The following is a 25,884-nucleotide window of genomic DNA, read 5'->3' as shown; positions in this document are numbered from 1 at the left end:
TCAGCCCGCGCATGCTCCCTATATCTCATTGTGCTGGACACCGAGGCTATATAGGGACGTGCAGGCAAACTGCCCCCAGTTCCTTCTCCTCCCACACGTTCCATAGAGAACAGTCCAAAGCAAAGGGGAAGGAGGGCGGGTAGTGGAGCACCCAAGGAGGAAACATCTTGAAAAACGGTAGTTACCGCACAAGATGAGTAATCTGTTTTTCCTTAAGTAGTGCCCTATGGGTGTTCACTTCAGGTGACTTCCGAGCAGTACTCCCAGAGGGAAGAGGAAGTTTTGGAATTGAGTCCAGAACTGAAGACAGTACTTCATTAGCAAGTGCCACATCGGATCTAGCGGCATGGATCAAAATGTAATGTTTAGAAAATGTATATAATGAAGCCCATGTTGCAGCCCTCATACCTCAGATACTGACACATTCTTAAGTAATGTTGTGGATGTTGCTTGTGATCTGGTAGAATGCGTTATCACCCTTTGCAGGGGTTGAATGTCCGCAGTACCAAAACTAGTGATAATACACCCAGATATCCATCTTGATAGATCCATGATCTGTGCACAGAGACTATCTGTGAAGGAGATGAACAATCTAGGTGACATTTCTAAATTGTTTGGTCCTATCTAAATACAAACCCAACCCCCTCCTAACATCCAAGACATGAGAACAGGTCATCTGCAAAGAGCTATGCAGTTTTGGACTAAACACTGGTAGATGAACGGATTATGGAGCAGGTCCTCAAGGAATCAATTCTGAAGCACTTAGAGGAGAGGAAAGTGATCAGGAACAGTCAGCATGGATTCACCAAGAGCAAGTCATGCCTGACTAATCTAATTGCCTTCTATGACAAGATAACTGGCTTGGTGGATGAGAGGAAAGCAGTGGACATATTGTTCCTTGACTTTAGCAAAGCTTTTGACACGGTCTCCCACAGTATTCTTGCCAGCAAGTTAAAGAAGTATGGGCTAGATGAATGGTCTATAAGGTGGATAGAAAGTTGGCTAGATTGTCGGGCTCAACGGGTAGTGATCAATGGCTCCATGTCTAGTTGGCAGCTGGTATCAAGTGGAGTGCCCCAAGGGTCAGTCCTGGGGCTGGTTTTGTTCAATATCTTCATAAATGATCTGGAGGATGGTGTGGATTGCACCCTCAGCAAGTTTGCAGATGACACTAAACTGGGAGGAGAGGTAGATATGCTGGAGGGTAGGGATAGGATAGAGAGGGACCTAGACAAATTAGAGGATTGGGCCAAAAGAAATCTGATGAGGTTCAACAAGGAGAAGTGCAGAGTCCTGCACTTAGGACGGAAGAATCCCATGCGTCGCTACAGACTAGGGACCGAATGGCTCAGCAGCAGTTCTGCAGAAAAGGACCTAGGGGCTACAGTGGACGAGAAGCTGGATATGAGTCAACAGTGTGCCCTTGTTGCCAAGAAGGCCAATGGCATTTTGGGATGTATAAGTAGGGGCATTGCCAGCAGATTGAGGGATGTGATCGTTCCCCTCTATTCGACATTGGTGAGGCCTCATCTGGAGTACTGTGTCCAGTTTTGGGCCCCACACTACAAGAAGGATGTGGAAAAATTGGAAGGAGTCCAGCGGAGGGGAACAAAAATGATTAGGGGACTGGAACACATGACTTATGAGGAGAGGCTGAGGGAACTGGGATTGTTTAGTCTGTGGAGGAGAAGAATGAGGGGGGATTTGATAGCTGCTTTCAACTACCTGAAAGGGGGTTCCAAAGAGGACGGATCTAGACTGTTCTCAGTGGTAGCTGATGACAGAACAAGGAGTAATGGTCTCAAGTTGCAGTGGGGGAGGTTTAGGTTGGATATTAGGAAAAACTTTTTCACTAGGAGGGTGGTGAAACACTGGCATGCGTTACCTAGGGAGGTGGTGGAATCTCCTTCCTTAGATATTTTTAAGGTCAGGCTTGACAAAGCCCTGCCTGGGATGATTTAGTTGGGGACTGGTCCTGCTTTGTGCAGGGGGTTGGACTAGATGATCTCCATGAGGTCCCTTCCAACCCTGATATTCTATGATTCTATGATTAGTTAAGGTGGAATTCCAACAGTACCCTTAGGTAAAAATTTAGGGTGTGGACATAAATATACCTTATGCTTGAACACCATAAAGGGGTGATCTGCCATCAAGGCTCCAATCTCTCTGATCCTACAGGCTGACATGATGGCTATTAAAAAGGCTTCCTTCACAGATAAATGGAGCAGTGAACAGGTTGCCATTGGTTCAAATGGAGGTCTCATAAGGTAACTGAGTACCAGGTTGAGGTCTCAGGTTGGGGTGGCAAGAATGGCATGGTATTTACCAGAGGTAGTTTTTACCAGGTAAATCATGTTTTTTACTGCCCCTGGAAAAAAACAGTTAGTACTACTTTGCGAGATTTTCTATTTAAAAAACTGCTTTGTTTACACTTAGTATTAGTTACATTTTCATAATGGGATTACATAAAGCACTAGATTTAGAGATTAATTTAGGGTTGTAGAAAGCGGGGACTCTGAACTCTTGTGGTACCAAGTAGGGGAATGGTACTGACACGGTACTGAGGATGCAGTAGCCAAAGCTTATGGTGGAGGAGGGCCCTAACAACGTAGGCATCAATGGTGTTTGGAGCCATTGCTTGCTTGGTTCCGAGGGTGCTGAATGGGTAGGTACTGGTGGAGGGCTGAGCCCAATAGTGTCAGTTTGGAATGCTTATGCATGCTCTTCTTGTGCTGTGGCCCTGTCGGAGCCATGTCTCTCCTTCAAGCTCTGGGACTTTCCAGCTCCACCAGTACTGGAGGAGGAGTTCTTCAACTCAACAGTACTAAGCCAAGAGGTTGAGGCTCTGGAGACCATAGACCTCGAACAAGATCTGGGCTTTTTTGGAGCTGGCTTTTTAAGATGAGAGTCTGCACTCCTCTTTTTAGAAACCTTAGCTGAAGCCTCCAAAATATTCCCTTTTCCAAGGGGAAGTATTTGTGGAGATTGAAGGAGAGCTGGATCTGTCCAGAGACAGATGTATGGGAGGTTTTTCTAGCCTGATTCAAAAGCTGTCAAAGGGAGCGTTCCATCCTCAACAGTCTGAGTTTAATCTCCCTTTCCTTCCTTAACCTGGATTTGAGAGCCAGGCAGAAGCTTCGCTTCTGGGAGATATGGCACTCACCCAAGCAATGGACACACTTAGAATGGCTGTCACTAACAGGTAGAGCCTCTCTGCGGAGTATAAAACTTGGTGAGCCAGGCATGCCCTGTCTGGAGAATAAGGCTCCCTGAGGGGAAGGAGAGGAACAAAATAATCCTTCCATTACATATCTCTAACTAAAACTATCACTAATAACTAACCTGTACTAACTAAACAAACAACGATAGGAAAAAACTGCATACAAGATAACAGAGGCGTGTTCAAGGCGGACCCTCTGAGGCTCTATCTCAGGCCAAGGTGGCTGAGAAATAACTGACAGGGGTTCAACCACACATCCCTGTATATTCTCGGTATCTGGCATGAGGAAGCATTCGGAGAATGTTCAGGCCAAATGGACACTGCTAACGGAAAATCTCTGATCAAAGGCTCAAGAGGTGCATGGGCACCTGAAGAGGAGCACCCATAGGGACGCTACTCGAAGAAGAAAAATGGGGTTTTTTTGGTGGATTTTTTCTTGTTTTTTTGACTAGCTCTAAAGGTTATTAGATCTAGAAGAGGCAGTCAAAGATGCATGAGGAATGCAACATGTAACGTAAGTCTGTAATTTACAACAACCACACTCATCTGGCCAAACAAAAACAAAAAAAATTATGTCCTCTGGAACCAAACTGTTAAAGAATTGTGAGGGGAATGGAAAGAGAATCAGAAATTAGTTTAGCTGACTCAGAAAAATTTCATAGGAACTTTTTTCAGTTATTCCATCTGTTCTTGAACAACCTTTGGTATTGACTAAATAACCCTACAATTAACTGAGGGCGATGAGAGTCTTTCAGTAGAAATTTAAAAAGCTAAGCAACATAAAAGGAAATGGATATGAGAACAGGGAAGAAAAAAAATAGAGCACAAAAATGAAATAATCAGAAACATTATCCCTCTATTTATAAAGGTCTATTGAATTTGAAAAAAAGTAACTGTTGCTATTTTAGCATTAATTCATTTAATTTGGAAGCTACAGTAATTTACCTTTCCATGCTCTTTCCTCATGTGGGATATGTACACATCTCTCTGAGTGAAGAGTCGATCGCATTCCCAGCACGTCCAGCCAGGGTTGGTTACTTTTTTGGGCTCTGCTTTCTTTACAGGAGAGGGAGATTTCTTCTCCAGCTTTTCTGTTCCGTTGATGGATTTTGAATCCTCTTTGTTGTGACTGGCTGAGTTTTGAGTTGTGGGTTTAGTGCTTAGGAGCAAATTTATACCCAAGTTTGGTGGCCCCTCAACACTTTTCAATGTTCCATGCATAGACTAAAATATAAAAAATAAAAATGTTACACAAGTTTGCTGTTGGTGTGGCTAAAATGTAAAAAATGATCTGACTAAAGGCTTTACCTCATTCTACCCCTCATGATAGAAATCTATTTATTAGATCACTTGTAATATAAGGACACTCAAAACAATGTTTAAATAAAAACAAGGTTGTAATACAAACAAGCAACATAAAAATCCATAGACAAAGTGTAGTTATCTTCAATGGCTGCCTACAGTTACATTAAGTGAAGCTGTGTGAGTGAGAGGTTTAACTTGCTTTTTTGTGGGGGGGGGGGAGCTTTCTAAAAAGGCCTTCTTTATCCTGATTAACTCTAATTTTTCATTTTACTTGCACAATAAAGTGGGTCAGTCTTCCCTAATGTGGATCACCTGATATATAACCTAGCTTATTGTTTCCTGTAAACAATTCAAAACGTGTTTGCATTGACAGAGTTTGGACAGCAATATTGGGAAAAAGATACAAGTAAAGATGGCTTTTGAAAGATTAGATAACCCAGTTAATAATCCCTTTGAACCGTGAATTTGCTAATCAGGAGATTACCTTCACATATGAAAGCCTTGCCTTCCAATTGCTAGTGTTCTCAGGGTCTCTTACGCTGTCCATTACCTTTGCCTTGCTGGTTTGCATGTCCAGCCACTCCAAATATAATCATCCTATCTTATAGCTGGGCTGAGCAAGTAGTCCCAGCAGCCAAAACCATTCAATACGTTGTTGAACCAGAGGAAACTGATACTGGGATATAAATCTGATACTTTAGCAAAGCCAAACTATCTCAGTATCAGGCTCTTCTTTGTAGGATAATCAGATGATTCCCATGGACTGTTTGCCAGGTACTTCGCAAATGTCATACTCAGCTGTGCTGTGGAACAGAACTGTCTTTCTGTTTAAGTGGTCTCTACAGAAATTAATGCCATTTACTTTCAAAACCAAAACGTTTCATTAAAAAACGGTGACTAAAAAGATAAGGTACTTTCATTTCACCCATCTGACATCCAAAAAGAAGAAAGGTTAACTCTTTTTAGCATGTCTAAATAAAGTACTAGCTAATATAATGAAATCTATTCCCACTACAAGTTGACAAAAACTCTATGAAAGGTAATGAAAAAAAAGAATTTCTGGCGTGTGGAGGAAAGGTGTAAAAATGGTTGCTCACTTTGAAGTATTCTGCACATTTTTAACTTAAGACAATGTTAGCTATCAGAGTGATAATAATTAATCACAATATTTGAAAACAGTTCTTCTGGAATACAATTGTCTCACTGGGATCCAGTTGCTTATGGCACCATATTCTCAGCAGAAAAAACAGGAATTTAAAGAAAAAAATAATTTCTAGTCTCCTCCCCTACCTGGGTGTAGACGAGAAAGAACTTTAGGGTATATTGTGTATTTTTAAAAGAGTTGGTTTCTCAGAATTGCTGTTCTCGCCTTCAGCACAAATCTCAGCCACTTCCCAGGTAGTACGTGCCATAGCTCAGGCTGACATTCACCGTGCTGATTTCAGCAAAGACTATGAGTCTGACTCTCCATTGCCCTGCACCTTGTTAAGTCATTTATGTTAGCGTAAAGGAAACGCAAAGTGGATGTCAAATGCCACTGTTCTGGTTCACACCACTTTACAATGGCATAAACGATGACACAAGGTACAGGGCAATGATGAATCACACCCTTGTGGTTTAAGGAATCTAAGAGTCGCTAAGGCCTCCAGTACTTTAAAAATAAGGTAAAGCAATATATTTAAAATAAATGGCTAACAAGTTGCAGCCGGGTGGGTGTGGTGGGGGGGAGTTATTGTCTCTTAATAACACAGGTTGGAAGGATAATAGCCAGAGTTCTCCAATAAATCATCTTATTATGAAAATACAGTTATGAGATATTCTGTTTTATTTTACCTTCTAAGGGTATATGTATTTCTGCATCCATACAAGTAACACAATGCTTCTCTAATCAGTGAGTTCTGAGTACAGAAAGCTTGATTCTGTAATGAGCTGAGCACCATCAACTCCCAACGGACTTCAACAAGAGCTGATGATACTTAGCTCACACTGTAGGAGATGCCAACACTTAGCAGGATTGGGGCCATAAATCTCGCTGTAACCAGTATTTTTATAATATATCATCTTGCATGCAGTACACACACTCACAGGCAATATATAAAATACTAACATTCACACAGAGAAATCTAGTTAGTGACTAGAACATATAGACTCTATATTTTAACTGCATAGAGATATTAACTGCAAATTACTCTTTAGGAATAACTACCACCTATTACTTTCTGTGGTTTTCTCATAATTTTGTGCTTTTCTGAGATGATTATGTGTAATGCTTTAAACATGACAAATGCTGTACAAGGATTCAAATGAAAGGAGATGCCCACACACCTTGATATGATCCATCATAAGTTGCTTCTGTGCATATAAAAGAGAACAGTCCGGACACTTGAAAACAGACACCTTCTGGTTTTCAATGTGTTGATCAAAGTGGCGATACAGCAAGGGTTGCAGGGTAAACACAGTGTCACACATGGAACATTTATATATTATTCTAAAAATAGAAGAAGTTCAGTAAATAAAAGTCAGTCATCCTGATCATTTATCAGCAGGAATCACTGTTAAATTTCTTCTCATCACAGGTGAGACCAAATGTATGTATACATGAACATATTGGTCTGTTGTGGAAAATCAAAAATGAAAATGATACAACTAATTCAAGAATAATCCTCAAAATGGAAAGTAAAGCAGCATTCAAGAAAAACAGTATTAAAATCCAAAACCAACGGCACATTTACATCTATTTATAACCGTTATATATAAAACCAGTAAATGCTTCTGACAAGATTTTCCCAACGTATATATCTTTAGATCTCTAATTCACATTTAAAACAAAAGGGCTGTTGATCTACCTGACTTTGGAATTCAAACGCACAAATTTGAAGGGGTTACTGATTTGATCAAAAATGTTAACATGTTTAAAGTAGGGTTCACTTTTGGCTTAGATGAGTCTTCTCCACTTCTTAAACTATTAGTCCAATCCCTCCAGTGTCTCGCTGAAGCTGAAATTTCACTGGAACGCAGCCTTTCTATTTGGCAATTTAAAATTTTTCATCGGCTACCTATTTCAAAGCATTGTACAGAAATGACCAAAGCACAGCTTCTAGCACTGCTGATGCAGGACTGCTGGAAACAGGAAAAGCCAATTGTGTAATTTTAATAGCAAGTGAATCAACTTCCTTCCTGTATTACAATATTCTCATAAAGATGTTAACTAGCAACAAAAGCACGTTATGATGAGTCAGCTGATGATTAAGTAATGCATAAATTCATCCAGACTTTATAAAAAGAATGGTGAAGAATCTAAGATAGTAATTAATAAGGACCAAAACAGGCTGAATTAGTAAAGGACATTGTAACAGCAGTCTCTGAAGGTGAGTTAAAATGACAGCATAAAAATGTTTCCCAAAATGAAGGAAAAATTATGAATTAATCTTGAAATGGGTATCATTTCAGCAGAATTCTGACTCTGTCAAGGTCCCTACCAATAATTAATAAACCAGAATGAAACTAGGATGTGCTAATGAAATGGAGAGATCAAGTCAGTTCACTGAGAGGGTAACCCTCTGGTCTAAGTGAAAGAACTAATACTACATAATAATGGTTTGAGGCTGGTTGCATTTTGCCAATGGTTCTTCAAACAACATGGGATGTTATGCACAGGTTTTCTTTTCATGATTTTTTGTTTGTTTGTTTTACATGTTTGGCTCTATAAGAAATTATTGTAATTTTTAAATAAAAAAACACTGTTAAGATTGGTAGGTCCAAAATTTATCCTCTTTTTCATATATCTGTTTATAAAGCCCATGTAATACCCTTTATTTCTTCAGAACTGTTGTAATTTTTATTTAGAAAAAGAATAGAAAGCAAATGGCATTTGAAAGGGAAAAATAACAAACAAGCATAGGAATTGCCATATTTAATCAGACCAGTGGTCCAACTAATCTAATATCCTCTGACAGTGGCAGTAGTAGCCACTTTACAGAAAAGTGTAAGTATCTAGAGTCCCCTGACATTTTTTCATCATCAACGCTTCTAAAATTTACTTTTAAAATGTTAATAATAATTTTCCAATGTTAATAAATATTCAGTTGAATCTTACTGGTACTGGTTGTATTTTGTCCCTAAACTACTGGAAGAGCTAACTCTGTTAAAGTAAAATCTCAGCTCAGTGCCCAGTCAGAGCACCTCAGCAGAATGCTGGAGAGATGCAGAGCAAAGGAATCTTTCCCCGGCCACAGAGCTATTTTGGACATGTTCCATGCGCATCACTTAAGTCTTAAGGATGCAGTAGCACCTGTGCCCATAATGCATCCATAGGGAATGGGGAGAACCCAAGGATTCACATGGCAATGTGTTCACCCTCCACCGTTGGGCACACCGGGAGCTACTGTGTAGCTCTATACTTTATAGGGGGTGCACACTCCCGGTGATGGCCTCGCTCAGCAGAAATGCAACAGCGAAAAGCAGTTTAAAATGGTAATATTTTATTCTCAGCATTCTTCATTTTAATGTGAGAATATAAAGAACAACTCACTAGCAAGAGTATTTGTAATTTTCATTTATTCATACATTTTGTAAAGAAGATGTGTATTTCCATCAATAATAGATGGCATGTATCAGATATCCATATTTTGTGATGGGACTCATCTCTGATGAAGTGGTTTTACAAAGCTAATTAATAATTATAACCAGGTTTGGAAACTGAGGCACAGGAAGGTTAAGAGACTTGAACAAGGTTATACACCACGGCACTGACCCTCCAAATGATTGTCACCCATGGCAGCACACTAGACAGAACATTAGAATCCTGACTCCTGATACCCATCACTAACTCCCTTGGCTGGCGCCGCTTCCCGCAGCCCCCCGTTGGCCTGGAGTGGCGAACCGCGGCCAGTGGGAGCCGCGATCGGCCGAACCTGCGGACTTGGCAGGTAAACAAACCGGTCCAGCCCGCCAGGGGCTTTCCCTGAACAAGCGGCGGACCAGCTTTGAGAACCACTGATCTAGGGTACAGTTCCATAGCCAGTGACTTGAGTGGAAGTCTGTTTCAGGCCCCTAATCTATACATTTGCGACTACAGGATTATATATATTGTCAAATGGTGGCATATTATGTTAGTACTTTTTAATTTGCTTTGCTTTCTGATCTTTTCATTGTATTTAAAGTAAATTAATCCTTGAGTAATCACTTCATGTGTAATGGAGCAACACAGTGCTCATTAGCAAAACCAGCTAATATTGATAGGAGAAAATAAATCTGCTACTGAGACTATTACACCTCTTTAAAAACATCAGATTCTTAATATTCACATTTTAAATAAACATTTAAGTTAAGTTAAAGTTGCTCCGCTTTCGCAGAAGTTCAAAATCTTCTTGATAGGAGTCCAAATTCCCAAGTCATCTATTTTCAGAATAAACTCTACTAATTTAAATTGATACAGATATTCTGTATGGTATGCTGTATCATGGTAGACACATGGATCCAATTCATTACAAAATATTTCTTTCAGCCGCATTTTCAAAGTTAGGTATATGCAACTGAGCACATACATTTGTGAATCAAACAAATAATGTGAGTCAATACCAAATGTGTCTAGCTAAGGCCATGATCAAAACAAAGTACTAAAGCATATATTTAAGGGCTATGCTCGATCATGACTTAAATTACTGTAGCCCCAATTCAACAAAATACTGAAACACATGCCTTAGTTAAAGCTCATGAGTAGTCTAGTTGAGGTCAGTGAATATGCATGCACATGCTAAATATTTCCTCACAAATATTATGCACCAACAACTGTATGTGGGAAATGCACTTATTTCAATCTGTGAAAATCTGGCCAATAGAAATTTTAAAATTTTCCTTAGAACACATAAACATGGAATCTACAGGCAGATACCTGAACATCACATTAAAAGACAATCCTCTACTAGGATATGGCATTTCTCCTTCCAATAATTTATATGTCTATATACATGATAATTTGTGCAATAATGTCCTATATTGTGTACCAACAGTCTAATGTTATTAATAAATTGGTTCCATACATATTAATTTCTCCAAGCTTTAAAAGGAGATTACCAATAAAAAAAATCTTACTGCTACTCCTAAGAGCTCATACTAGCTACAAAGAAAAAGTCACAGAGGAGCTTCTTTAGCCCATAAAATAAATTAAGCTATCCCTGATGAGACTGATGTGTGTGTGTGTGGAGAATTAAAATTGAAAAAGCCTTCCTTCTCCCCATATTAAAATAATCTCATTTGTACCTATTGAAAGCCATTCTACCTAATGTGGTTTTTCATAAAACAGGTTAAAATTAAATTTAAGAAGTGAAATCATATCTTATTTGCTGCATCTGTTCTGATAAACAGACATTAGTAATACAATTATAAATCATGCAATTTCACTAAATGCCAAGGGCATACAGTGTCTTACTTAATGCTCTATCTCCATTAGTTCCTGCAAACAAAACAGACTGCATGAGCCGGTGACTGCCACAGCTGCAAACATGGTACACATCCCTGCGTAGGTTCTAAACTCACCTCCATCCTAGGGTTTCACTTTTGTAACAAACGGAGGAACAATAAGGCAACTAACTGTAAGTCCACTTCTGTCCAGGCTGGGCTGCTCCCAGTGTTCCTAGTCCAGTTTGGACAGGCCCTTGCCTATCAGACTTTCCCTCTGACACACAAAACCCTGTGTCAGGAGAGCCCAGGCCTGAAGCCTGTTTTCCACTTCAGCCAGAGGAGGGTCCTTCATTCATTCCTGGACAGGTGTTTCAGGGGTGGCTCCAGCCCTTGTCTTCAGGACAGATCTATAAATCCTTCCTGACCAGTCCATCCATCACACCTTATTTTCTGCAGTGCTGAGCACACACAACTCCCAGAGGAATTGCAGGCCACAGTTCCCAACCAACAGGAACGGCAGAGCTGGTTGGCTGCCCTTCCACCTAGGAACTGAGGGAAGGGGATGTCGCCACTATTGGGGAGGTGCGGAGCCAGGTAGGGAGCCAATTCCCCCCCTACCCCAGCACCAGCGGGGCTCCCAGGCTGCATGCCCCCGGGCTGCCCCCCTCCAGCACCCGCAGCAGGCCTGGGCCGACCCCTAACCCCAAGATTTAGTCAGGGGTGTAAAGTACAAGTCATGGACAGGTCACAGGCCGTGAATTTTTGTTTACTGCCCATGACCCATCCATGAGTTTTACTAAAAATACCCGTGATTAAAACATAGCCTTAGTGATAACATATCATCTGCAGGTGTTTGTGAAGGGTCCGTTTAGAGGGGAAAAAGCTTAGCACTTTAAGAAAATCCAACTGTTAATTCTTAAAATAATTTGCTATAATACAAAAATGTATAGAGCCCTGCAAATCCGCGGATACCTGCTTTATATCCACAAACCATGTTTACGGATCACGGATAGACAGGGATCCAAATTTTATATCTAGAGCTTTGCAAATCTGTGGAGATCCACTTTATATCCACGAACCATGTTTGCAGATCGGATATCAAATTTTGTTTCTGTACAGGGCTCTACAAATGTATTCCACAAAAATGCATGTTCTTCCTTCTGCATATGGCTCTAATGATACACCAGTTCATACTCAGAAGAAGCATGTCATTTCATATCCACAAATAGGGGAGCCAGCTCAAAAGAATTAACCTGTGAACATGACCTGATACAGCTCAATACGGTCAAGATTAATTCAAGAAATCTTTTGAACTCCTTCAATGTGAAACAGTCATTTGTAATTTCTGATCTTAGGGTTTTTTTTGCTGGCTGTGAGAAAGCCCTCTGGCTCCAGCCTCTGCTCCAGCTTACAAACTGCTCAGAGACCCTTGTGCTAGTCAAACATCTTGTGTAGTTTATTTACAATGTGGGTTCCCCATATCTTCATACTATATACAGCTCTGCTTCAACAGTCCTATGGAGCCCCCAACTGCTAAACCAAGCAGGGATGGGAAATCTCTCTCTTCTCCCTGTTACCTGCTTTCTCCCCTCTACTTCCTTCCTGTGCCTAATACCTTAATTAGCCTTCCAGCTTTCCTCCACCACAAATTAGGCACAGCTCTGTTTAACCAGCCCCATTCTGCATTATTTGATTGGAGCTGCTATGACCAGAGTGCTGGATCAGCTGTTCTTGCTTAGCACTCTGTCACACTGGCTTTTACTACTACTACTACTAAAAAAAAAAAAAAGAAAATCAATCACATAACTAAAAACTGTTTCCTTACTGTTCAGCACAGCAATCTAAAAGTTTCTGAATTAAATGTTGGCATTTCTGAGCCTACTGTCAGAGATGCCATCTTGCTAAAAAGGAACATAATTCGCAGCAACGGAAACATGGGAATTCAGGGTCAGAGCCCATACATTAGTTTAAATTCTGCTTCAATATAGGTTTGAACAATCTGAAGAATAAAAATATACTTTGGAATATTAAACAGGACAGTGTCAAGTTTAAAAGGCTTAAAATTAAACATAACGATGGATGCTGCACTGTTCTTTTACTCTGCTGCCTTGAGGTTTTTTTGAGCATGCAAGATATTGAAATATAGAGCCATGCTCTCTGAGTTTCAGAGCGGTAAGATAGCGCAGAATTCTTGAATATTTTAATACCCTACCTAACAATGGAGAAAGCAGGGAGAGGAATGACAGCTTTGTGGCAAAGGCACTGGGTTGGGATTTAGGAGGTATGTAGATTCCACTGAGTTCAGCTGGAGCTTACTCTCATATTTCTAAAAACAGGATCCTGAGGCTCAAATCCTAACTCTCCCACAGCCCTTGGGTAAATCACTTAATCTCTCTCTAAGCCCCTCTGTAGTAAACTGGAAATAATGCTTCCCCATTTAACAGAGGAGTTGTTATGCATCAAAAAAGGCACGTGCAGAGACAGACCAAGGTGCATCTGCCTTGACCTTGGCAGGCAAGGTTGGAGACTGTTTAATGGTGGGCCTCTCTCACTTAACTGCAGTTGGAATTCTCTTTTTCTTGATGACATGTGGGTCTTGTGAAGGTGCAAGCCTAGCTCAGCACTCCCAAAGGTTGTGGCTAGTAGTGAAGACAAGCCAGGTAGAAAAGACTGATGGGGGACAACATCTCCTGGAGAAAAAACACATCTTGTCATGAAATGGCCTACCTGGGAGAACTTTAGGCCATAGACAATTCTTCCCTGACAGAACAGCATGAAACCAATGAACTGAGACTACCTAGTATTTCTGAGACTGCCAAAAGTGACTATTGACAGCCCTGCGAGCAAAAGTGACTGAAAGAAACAAGCTCTCTTGAGTCAACTGCTCTGCAATACGTTAAGCATTTACCAAACACTATCCGTATCTTTTCTGGTTTGTCAGGCAAGCATTATGAAGGAGAAAAGTGCAATAACAGTGCTGAGGAATATTAATGATTATTAAGCTACACTAAATGGAAAAGCTATATTAACTAGAGTGCATTCTAGAAGGTGTGGAAAGCAAGGGCTTTTTCTGTTCAGTTTGAAAGGCAGAGCTATATAGAGGAGCTTGGGAGAGAAGAACTGAGGGACTAGATGTATGTAAAAAATTACTCCAATTTCTCTAGTACCTCTGAATGCTGGTTGACATGGTTGACAGTCGAGAAAGTGTGGACCAAATTTAACATAATCAGAGAGACATTATACTAGTTTCTAATTTGTTTAAGGCTCGTGGTGTTTGCATCCTAAATTACAGGTTTCAGAGTAACAGCCGTGTTAGTCTGTATTCGCAAAAAGAAAAGGAGTACTTGTGGCACCTTAGAGACTAACCAATTTATTTGAGCATAAGCTTTCGTGAGCTACAGCTCACTTCATCGGAAGCATACAGTGGAAACTGCAGAAGACATTATATACACAGAGACCATGAAACTATCCTAGCAACAAAGCCCGTTGCCAACTGTGCCCACATATCTATTCAGGGGACACCATCACAGGGCCTAATAACATCAGCCACACTATCAGAGGCTCGTTCACCTGCACATCCACCAATGTGATATATGCCATCATGTGCCAGCAATGCCCCTCTGCCATGTACATTGGTCAAACTGGACAGTCTCTACGTAAAAGAATAAATGGACACAAATCAGATGTCAAGAAGTATAACATTCATAAACCAGTCGGAGAACACTTCAATCTCTCTGGTCACGCAATTACAGACATGAAGGTCGCTATCTTAAAACAAAAAAACTTCAAATCCAGACTCCAGCGAGAAACTGCTGAATTGGAATTCATTTGCAAATTGGATACTATTAATTTAGGCTTAAATAGAGACTGGGAGTGGCTAAGTCATTATGCAAGGTAGCCTATTTCCCCTTGTTTTTTCCTACCCCCGCCCCCTCCCCCCGACGTTCTGGTTAAACTTGGATTTATGCTGGAAATGGCCCACCTTGATTATCATACACATTGTAAGGAGAGTGGTCAGTTTGGATGAGCTATTGCCAGCAGGAGAGTGAGTTTGTGTGTGTGTGTGTGAGAAAACCTGAATTTGTGCTGGAAATGGCCCACCTTGATTATCATGCACGTTGTAGGGAGAGTGGTCACTTTGGATGAACTATTACCAGCAGGAGAGTGAGTTTGTGTGTGTATGGGGGTGGGGGGTGAGAAAACCTGGATTTGTGCTGGAAATGGCCCAACTTGATCATCATACACATACACATACACATTGTAAGGAGAGTGATCACTTTAGATAAGCTATTACCAGCAGGAGAGTGGGATGGGAGGAGGTATTGTTTCATGGTCTCTGTGTATATAATGTCTTCTGCAGTTTCCACAGTATGCATCTGATGAAGTGAGCTGTAGCTCACGAAAGCTTATGCTCAAATAAATTGGTTAGTCGCTAAGGTGCCAGAAGTACTCCTTTTCTTCATCCTAAATTAGAGACCATTTCCACAAAACCATAATATTACACTTTTGTCCTGCAAAGCAATTGTAATATGGATGACTTATCACTGTAAGCAAAATACTTGCTGATTCACCTGTACATTGTATTCTAAGTTTTACATCAGAATCAAGTCAGACACTGATGATTGTTATGTCAATTTATCAATAATATTATTGCACTGTAAAAAGTTATGAAAATACCTTTATTATATCACAGCATAAACCTGCAATTATTTTACTAATTAATGAATAATAGTATAAGAACATAAGAACGGCCCTACTGGGTCAGACCAAAGGTCCATCTAGCCCAGTATCCTGTCTTCCGACAGTGGCCAGCGCCAGGTGCCTCAGAGGAAATGGACAGAACAGGTAATCATGAAGTGATCCATCCCTTGTTGCTCATTCCCAGCTTCTGGCAAACAGAGGCTAAGGACACCATTCCTGCCCACCCTTGCTAATAGCCATTGATGGACCTATCCTCCATGAATTTATCTAGTTCTTTTTTGAACCCTGTTATGGTCTTGGCCTTCACAACATCCTCTGGCAAGGAGTTCCACAGGTTGACTCTGTGTTGCATGAAGAAATGCTTCCTTTTATTTGTTTTAAAACTGCTGCCTATTAATTTAATTTGGTGATCCCTAGTTCTTGTGTTATGTTGTGAAATAAATGTCAGTGACCATCATGTTTTCCCCAGATTGTAGGTTTATGCCTGCAAATAGAACATTAGATGGAAACAGTACTCTGTTAGAATTATAAATGTCTCAACACACTTCAAAAACAGCAAATACGTTAATCGTTTCGACTGTCACTACTGTTACTCTAGTTCATGATAAAAAATGCAGCTGATTTAAAATCATTTAGTTTAACAATGAAAAAAAAACCACTGAGCAAGACTGAATACAGGTAGTTTCTTGGCTGCAGTGTATCAAGTTTTCTGTGCTATGGTTAAAAAAATCTTATTGTTATGTTCATGGAAATCTTATCCTTGCCAAATAAATGACTAGAAAATGTGACGTACTCCACACATTATCAATAGTATGATAAATGGCGGGTTATGCAGTATGTGACTTTTAACATTATAAATACAACAGAGAATGTAATTGTACTGGTTATTAAAATATAGCATTAGAGTAAGAGCAAAAGATTAATATTGCTTACTTTGGTTCTCCTATCTTGATACCAGGGTGTTGTGTATAGGCATGGGAATGTGTGCTGGGTGCAGATTTAAATGCCATGGGACAGATAGGACACTTGTAGAAGACTTCACAGTGGGAACCTTGAATGTGAGACTTGAGTGCAGCCACATCAGAGTACACAACATTGCAATGTACACAGCTGTAAGAGAAGAGGAAAAGAGTCAATCTAACATAACACAAAAGTGTACTAAAATAAGTGGAATCAAAACTGGGTTTTAGGCAGGTGGAGGAGGGAGGATTATGTATTCAATCTGATACAATAATATGATTTGATTGGTTAACAAAGTACAAATCAGAGAGATAAGGTGGGTGAGGTAATAGCTTTTACTGGACCAACTTCTGCTGGTGAGAGAGACAATTGTTCCAATAAAAGATATTACCTCAGCCACCTTGTCTCTCTACTATCCTGGGACCGACACGGCTACAGTAATACTGGAAAGTACAAATCACACATTAAGATCCAACAGAAACAAAGTGGTTATAGACCTAAAAAAGAAAAAAAGATAACAATAATTAATTTGCAAGATCTAAAGCCAGAGGACAAGATTTGATAATAGCGTTATGCCAGCAATAGACAGAATGGCCAGTGGAATCTATTCCATCTGCTGATTATAAATAAGAACTTTTTAGACCCTATAGGCCCTAGAAAACACATTTTTATCAGGAGTAGTAGATTGTATGAAGAACCATATTGCAATCTAGAAGCTACCAAAAATGAAATACAACAAGAATAACAACTTTACTATATTTATTCAGGTTTAATTTTAATGAAAATGTTTTCTTAACTGAGTGATTTTTCTCTGTACATAGTCAAATCAATATTTGGACAGAGAAGAGTAAACTTAAATTCAGGGTGACTACGCAGGAGCTTTACAATCCTTTCTAAACATCAGGTTGGAATTCTGAAAATATTTTTCTAAAATATGCCTTTGAAATCTTAGTGTCTCTGACACCTTCCCCCAATTCAATCTACAGCAAAGCAAGTAACATAAATTGAGTTAATATAAGACCACAGGAATTTCCATACTAGATCAAGTCAATGGCCCATTTAGTCCAGTGTCCTCTCTCCAGTATTAGCTGCTTCCAAGAAGTTCCAAAAATACCCTGTAGTGGACAATTATGGAATAACTTGCTTATAGGGGAAGTTTCTTACTAACCCCAATCTTTTGGAAGTTCACTTTGAAGAATGAAGGTTTATATCCCTTCCAAACTTTATTTCTATCTAATATAATTATGGAACTTCTCGTTAGCCATATAAATGTCCAATCCTTTTGACACCCACTAATCTGTTGGCAACGAGTTCCACAGGCCAATTATGCATTGCATTTAAAAATATCCTTTTATTGGTTTTAAATTTGCTTCCAATTTCATTAACTGTCCCCTTCTTTTCATATTAAGAGAGAAAGGGTAAATTCACTCAATTTACCTTCACTATATCATTTATTATTTTGTATCTACCTGTTCGTATCTTCTCTAAACTAAACAGTTCCTACCTTTTAAATCTCTCTTCTTATGGAAGATTTTCCATGCCTCTAATTATTTTCGTTACCCATCTCTGAACTCCTTCTATGTCTGTTATATCCTTTTAGAGATACGGTGATCTTATGGAAGAGAGATAGCATGATGATATAGGAAACATATGCCATTTTTCAGATACGGCAAGCTAAAAGAATTAGGAAACTTTTTTTGAAAAGGAAAGCACAATTTTTGAGCCCTCTTATCTCACAAACACATTGTCTCTGAGATACCTCCAAATTTCTAAAAAACCTCTACTTCAGCATAACAACATATACGTGAAATTTCAGGTGATTTGGCTTAAATCTGTTAAAGATGGGAGGGGCTCAAATGAAACTTATAAATGAAAACGACCTTCCATCTTAACTACAGACACACAACTCTCCACAACACTAAGTTTTAAGTATCATCATCTTTTTACATTTAACTCCATATTAGTTCTACTTCTAATGTACTAGTGATATCACATTCAAGAGGGGTTTTTTTCTTTCCATGAGTTTTTTTCCTTATAAATAAAATAATCCACAACTATAAGCATCCACTGCTGACTACAGTCTGCATGTCTGCCTGAATACAAAAGTAGCTCTGCTGAAGATCTGGGTCCCCCTCAGGTCCAGGTCCCCCCTCCTGGACTCACTGTTGCAGCAGCTTTTTTCCCCTCAGTTTGAGAGAATCCAGCTTGAGTCAAGTGAGCTGAATTTCCTCAATTTAATTAGCTCAATCAGCTAGTCTAGATCACTGGCATCAAACAGCTTCCTTAAATTATTGGACACTGTTTGGAAAGGCAGGAGGAAATACATCCTTCCTCAAGAGCAAGTTTGGTGTTGATTCTGAGGGTTCTAATGAGGAGAAGATGGATTCTTGATTGTCTTAGATATTTTTGTTTTAGGATCATTGGATGGAGAGGAGAAAAGGAACTTTGACGCAGATTGTGGTGAAGGGTTCACACAGTTTCTCATAGGGTTTTGAAGAGAAATCCTGGATAATCTAGCACCATTGTCCTGATTCATTGTGGAAAGTAGATTTTTGACTATGAGGGGGTCTTCTCGTTGCAACGGCCATATGGGTAGAGGCCAGGTGTCTCTGAGGAAGACGTTGCATCTGAGTCCCACAGGTGACTGAGGTATAGGAAGGGAATGGGCTGGGGATGGAAGACACGTCAAAAACCTTCCCCTTCTTCCGAACACCCCCTGCTTATTCAGGAGACGGGGAAGAAGGAGAGAGAGAATAATCCAAAGATACTTTGGGGCAGATGAGAGTTGAATCTTTGGCCTGACCTACCCAGGTCACCAAAACCAGAAAGATCCTGCCACAACATCTGCCTAGATGCAGTAAAAGGGCTTCATCCTCCCCTCAGAGTAACCTTAACAGAAAACTTTTCAGCCATCCTGATAACTGAACTGTGTTTCCTTGAGGGGAAGACATACTATCGGCTGGTGGGATTCTAAATCACACCACTCTATCTTTAGGAAGCCAGTTAAGACCGACTGCAAGACTATATTGAAGTGCTATGCAGAGGCCTGCTGTAGGAGCTGGGAAAAGAGAGGCTATTCTGAGCTGTTGGCTTGGTGCTGCTCTGAGTGTTGGTGGAAATCTAGGGACTGACAGAGTTTCAAGGCTGGTCAGTGAAAGGCTAGAGGTTTCCTTGATACTCCTCCAATTCTTGTTACTCCACTGACAGTTGCTTCCCAGCAGAAAATGTAGGGGAAACACAGGAATTAAAAAGAACGAGGAGTACTTGTGGCACCTTAGAGACAAGTACTCCTTGTTCTTTTTGCTGATACAGATTAACAGGGCTACCACTCTGAAACAGGAATTAAAGACTCTCAACAAAGAGCCAAAGTAGCAGACTGTTGCACTCTCTGATGGACAATGTGAACTGGTTTAAAATATAACGTAATGGTAAATCCAGCAGCGGGAACCTGGACTTCCCCAACTGGGGAAAAAGAGTGAGAACAAGAGAGGCAGAAAGACTTCAATAAAGTTGCCTCCTGTATCTGATAGACAGGTGGAGTACACCCATCAGTGCTTTAAAGATACAGTCTAGCAGTAAATACGGAAAAGATTATCATTATTTTACCAAGACTATCTAAAAGTCAGCTTACGTCTTTTTTTAAAGAAACTAAATTGGTAAAACGTCTGAATTCATTAGCTTAGAAACTGTATGCCTTAATATGACATCTCATGGCTGCATGAAATTAGTAGTATTCTGATTGAGTACCATACATAAGCACATGCCCAAATTCATAGCTGACACCCAGCAAGAATTTTTATCCCAAAATGTGTAATACAAATAGTACTGTAGCCATGACAACTTTAAAATAATAAAGCAGCATCTTGCAAGCAACTGTCACAATAAAGAGAAACTATTTCAGTTTAAGTTTGAAAAACATAAAAGAAACCCATTACATATATATATACATATATATAAACTGACAACATATTTTAGTTACACGTGTGTAATCATACTGACCGAAAACCAACTCTTCGTGTGTAATGTAGGCAGTTCTTAGTGACGTGGGTCTGGAAGTGGACCGATCTGCAGATTGCTCCACATTCAGGACACGTATATGGAGATTTATGCTGATGAATTCTCTGGTGTGATGCAAAACTGCACTGGTTAGGAAGCAGCATCTGGCAGATATTGCAAGTCTTCTAAATGATAAACCAAAATAGATAAAACAAATGGTTTGGTTCAATGATATGCTTTCTTCTGTCAAACATTACAGCACATTTTAAAAAAACCCTGTGTTATGGTTGTGATATAAACCAACAAGAGCAGGCAAATTCAAATGTAGGCCCTACTCCTGGATCCCTTTGTAAAACAGAGGCCTCTAAATTGGACATTCTGGGCCTGATATAAAGTCCCCTTTACACACCACTCTGGCACTGTGAAAGAGCCTAAAGGTCCATGTGAACTATATTTATGCTCTTAACTCAGAGCACCACAGAAAAATCTACGCCACCAAAATAAACTTAAATATGGTGTGTTATCTTTACTTTTAGATCTCCTTGCTTATGTTGTTTTTTAATTGTAACATTCAGAGTACCACTTAATGGGGGGGGTGTTAATTTTTTTTAAAAAGGTGGTTTTAAATATATTTACCCACAAGACCAGAGTATTGTGTATGCATTGTAAGTATTGCACATGTAAATAAGAATTAAATTTATGTAAAACATTTCTAAAGCTTTTTTTTTTTTAAAGGAGTCTCTGTAAGTGCAATAGCCACTTTCCCAATCTCAAGCAATTATTTTTGGTTTTCAAAGTAACTAATTAACTAAAATCCTTTAGTACATGATTGATCACTTGTTAAGTCAGAATCACGAGCACTTTTTGGCTGCTTTGTGCCATTCCAGTGATGGAATGCAAATGATGTAAATCGGATGTAAACACAGATTTAAATTGGATTTACAGCTCCTTTCCATCACTGAAGAGGCACAAAGAGGCTGAAGGGTACCTGTGAATCTGGCCCATATAGGTTTTAGTTACATAAATGCAAAAAAGCATCTCTAAATAGCTAGGCTACAATCCTGGACAGATTTATGCTCTGTGCTTGACTTTAAGCACATGAATAGTTCCAATGACTTCAACTGAACTATTCACATGCTTAAAATTAAGTACTGGATGTTAAGTCTTTGCAGAACAGGATCCCTAATTCTTCTTTTTAATACTTTGTTTGTTTTTTAATAACAAGATGGTTATAATAAAATAATAAAAAGTAATTAATAAGTGATTGACCCAAGGCAGAAAGCTACAAGCCCCAAGCTGAAGCCTGAAATTAAACTAAAAACCAAAACCAGTAAATCTCTTACGTCCTACACTTTAAACCAAGCTATAATATACATAAATAATGGATAGCTAATGTACAGGGCTTCTGGTGCTTTTTGGTATTTCTATTTTTTCTTCACGAAAAAAAATTAGAGTAAGGAGGTCATCGTCCGTGAGAAAGTATAACTTTTAAAATGTTCAATTTCTACTGTAATGGATTCTAGGGTCAAATTGTCAAAAGTGCCCCTTGACTTTCAGTGGGACTTATACTCTTGAGGGACTTAGGCACTTCTGAAAATAAAATCGAGTCTCCTAAGTGATGTAGGCGCTTTTGAAAATAAGACTTTTGAAAACTTTACCCTTAAAGTAATGAACTAAAACGCAAAACAAAAAATCCTCTGTCAATTTGTATTAAAGACAGACTTATTGAACTACTGATTAAACAAAATTGTAATTATGAAATAATATAACACAGTGTGTTTATTCTTGCTGTAAAAGAGTCTGTCCCCCGCAAATGGTAGGCATAATATGAAAATGACCATCTCCTCTAATTCTGGACCATTTTCCTTTGAATAATTCTGTGTTTCATAGTAAAGTCCAAAGCTGCTCCCTCACGGTATGTTGCAATTCTAGTCATAACAGCAGAATCAAACTTGCAATTGTAAGCACAATAGTAGAATGTTATAAGTAGGACCCTACCAAATTCACAGCCATGAAAAACACATCAGGGTCTTTTGTGTACAGATTTCACGGGGGAAGACCAGCGTTTCTAAACTGGGGTTCCTGACCCAAAAGGGGGTTGTGGGGGGTTGCAAGGTTATTTTAGGGGGGTTGAGGTGTTGCCACATTTATTTCTGCGCTGCCTTCAGAGCTGGGTGGCCAGAGAGTGGCAGTTGTTGGCCGGGTGCTCAACTCTGAAGGCAGTGCCCCGCCAGCAGCAGCACAGAAGTAAGGGTGGCCATATCATACCACGCTGCGCCGTTGCCTTCAGAGGTGGGTGGCTGGAAAGTGGCGGCCCAGCTCTGAAATAAGGGTGGCAATACCACACCAGGCCATCTTTACTTCTGTGCTGCTGCTGGCGGCAGCGCTGCCTTCGGAGCTGGGCTCCTGGGCCGCGGATGCCGTTCTCCAGCCACCCAGCTCTGGAGACAGGGCCGCCGCCAGCAGCAGCAGCGCATAAGTAAGGGTAGCAGTACCGCAACCCCCTCTACAATAACCTTGCGACCCTCCAACAACTTCTTTTTGGGTCAGGACCCCTACAATTAAAACACTGTGAAATTTCAGATTTAAATATGTGAAATCATGAAATTTACAATTTTTAAAATCCTATGACCGTGAAATTGACCAAAATGGACCATGAATTTCGTAGGGCCCTAGTTATAAGTAGCTTAAATGTGGTGCTGACTCATCATTACTGGCAATTGAGTCTATGCACCCATGTAAAGTTAGGGCCTAAACCTGCTCCCACTTAAGTCAGAGTTTTGATACTAACTACAAGAACAGGCCCTTAATAGTTACTGTGAAAAATAACATAAAGGGGTTAATTTGTTTTTTAAAAGAATATTAGTAAATACCATGAACCAAAGTAATCCCTCAAACAATTTAACAGTTTGAGAATGTTATGCTTATTCTAACATGGAATATACTTTTTATTAATATTATGGTGATTCTCCACCAGGGTCACAGGCATGTTCCAATAAGGATTGCTTCTCTGAGTAGGATTGCAGGATCAGACCCTAAATATATAAGATGAAATCCTGGTTTCATTGACGCTAATGGGAATTTTGCCTTTGACTTCAATGAGGCCAGTATTTCACCTGTAAAGGAATTCTTTTTTAAAGATGCTATTTTGTACTACTCTCTAATTTTAGAAACCTGACAAGAGACAAAGTTCATTTTTATTCCTTTCATAATGCAGGATCTCAGTCTAAATGGTTTTGAGGACCCATGCAAACCCAGAAAAAAATTACATATAGTTTTATTTTAAAGAAGAATGTTAAAATGAAGTATCTTGAACTCTACACTGAATTAGGGAGTTTAATTTCATGCAGCTCACTCTTAAACTTTACTTTATAATCCTGATGGCCCTATATGTTGGAACATGGCCTTGTTCTAAGCATGTGCCACAAAATGTCCTCATTTTACACACACACGCACACACACACACAAACACACACACACACACACTTTAAAAAGCCAAATATTTGTTCTTAATTGTCCCAGTAAATAATTCCTGAAACACTGAATTATGACTTCCATTACTAATAGAACTAACGTGGGGTTTTAATTTTGTGTTCATCACAGGCTTCAGGGCAAAAGCCTGACTAACCATAACTCTATTTAAAATGTTCTTACCACATTTATTGAGCTTCAGTACCACTGCCACAATTTATCTTTTGCCATCTACGTATTAACAAGCAGTAATACAACAGTGGAGAATCTGGAGTATTCTTTGATTACATAAGAAAATGGCAAAACAAAACTTCTTATTCCAATAATAGAAATATATGGATTTTTCATATTCCTTCCAAAGTATCTTTGTTTGCAGCACTACAAAAGAAAACCCGGATGTTACGCCACAGAAAAGCCATACACCGTTACCAATCCCACTAAGTATTCCTCAATTTCAGAAGTGCCAGCAAGCAGTTTGCATAATTAGTCTACAACACTAACACTCCAGAATGTCACGAAACTCCAGCAATACTAGTTGTCAAAGTAGGCAGTTTACTACTTTAACAAGTGTAGAAAATATGTGTAATTGTAGCTGCTTACAAGAAGACACTACCAGGGAATTCTACAAGCCAACACTTCTGCTTAACACTTTACGTTGGGCTTAAGGTGAGCCTGAATTTCCACATCTATCATTCCAACCCACATAAGAGCAAACCATGTTTTTCTCAGTGTGACAAGCATTACAAGCATTCGGATCTAGGAGTAAGGAGGAAGAGGCTTGGGGGGAAAATGGTGGTGAGGAGAAATAAAAACCCACAAGACCAGTTAAGTCATATTAAGGGGTGGGCTACATAGTTTCCATGAGCGCTATGCAGTTATACCTCTAAGCCTATCTTACCTGAACATTTTATTACTTCAGGTTCACTATCTTCTCCATACAGTGCACTGACTCAATCCTGCACTTACACATGAGTGGGCCCATTGAGTTCAATGGGACTACTTACATGAGTAAAGTTAGGCCTTGTCTACACACTGTGGCAAATAACTCTAAGCGGGTGTAATTTGTGAAGCACTCTAAATGCTCCACATAGGCCCTGCTGGCATGCTCTAAATGGTACCTACTTCAAACTGACGTAGTGCTATACTGCCATGTAGATAAGCCCTTATTCACGTATTCATCTACAGTATTAGACACATAGTCCGTTTCCGTGGTGGTTTGGGTGGATCTTTCACAAAATAATAAGGAAGAGTTCCTATAATATGTGGAGAAGGACCTCCATGTTCAAACCGTTAGACCGGTGGATTTTTTTGGATAGTTTTTAAAAGAAACCTTCTAACCTGTTTCCGAGAAATATTTTTAAAAAGAAAAAATTGTTATCTAGACTAAACCAAAACACAACATTTGTGCTAACTGCACTGCAAGAACAGTTAAAAGCACACTGTGAAGATTGGTAACCCCCAAATAGGAGTTACTGTGCTTTCTATTTGTTTGCAAAATCCAAATAATTCCACATGTTCTTCCCGGCTCCCCCCAAATCAATCCACCTTTTCTGACCTCCTCTCCACCCCCCCCACTGCCCCAAGAAACAAGTCAGTCTAGCAACCCACATTCTTGAGCAACTTTACAATAACAAGCCAGTGCTAGGTAAAAGGAAGATCAAAAGTCAATAAAGAAATAATATTTCTCTTTCAAGTTTCTAAAGGGATATTATAATGAGAGAGAAAAATTCAAAAATGATTAATAAATACCTAGACAATGTCCTTCTGCAACAAACACTATTCCGACAACAATGCTTACACTGATTGATGATAGAGCACAAAAACATATC

The 25,884-nt window shown here is 39.6% G+C and overlaps 1 protein-coding gene across 8 annotated transcripts in view; it reads right to left on the bottom strand.

Moving 5' to 3' along the window:
- Positions 1 to 25,884, bottom strand: part of ZNF532 (zinc finger protein 532) — an 81,051-nt gene that overhangs the window by 8,695 nt on the left and 46,472 nt on the right. For all 8 annotated transcript variants that reach the window (XM_084629013.1, XM_084629015.1, XM_084629016.1 and 5 more), the window contains 4 exons: positions 20,588 to 20,769; positions 16,562 to 16,738; positions 6,851 to 7,013; positions 4,166 to 4,444 (listed from right to left, as the gene is read on the bottom strand). In XM_084629013.1, coding sequence (XP_084485139.1) covers positions 4,166 to 4,444; positions 6,851 to 7,013; positions 16,562 to 16,738; positions 20,588 to 20,769 — 801 coding nt within the window. The remainder of the gene's footprint in view (positions 1 to 4,165; positions 4,445 to 6,850; positions 7,014 to 16,561; positions 16,739 to 20,587; positions 20,770 to 25,884) is intronic.

This window comes from Lepidochelys olivacea (genome assembly GCF_965140295.1).
Source record: "Lepidochelys olivacea isolate rLepOli2 genome assembly, chromosome: 5".
In the NCBI taxonomy this organism is placed as follows: domain Eukaryota; kingdom Metazoa; phylum Chordata; order Testudines; family Cheloniidae; genus Lepidochelys; species Lepidochelys olivacea.
The sequence above is the reverse complement of the archived record's forward strand: the minus strand, read 5'-3'. Positions and strand labels throughout refer to the sequence as shown.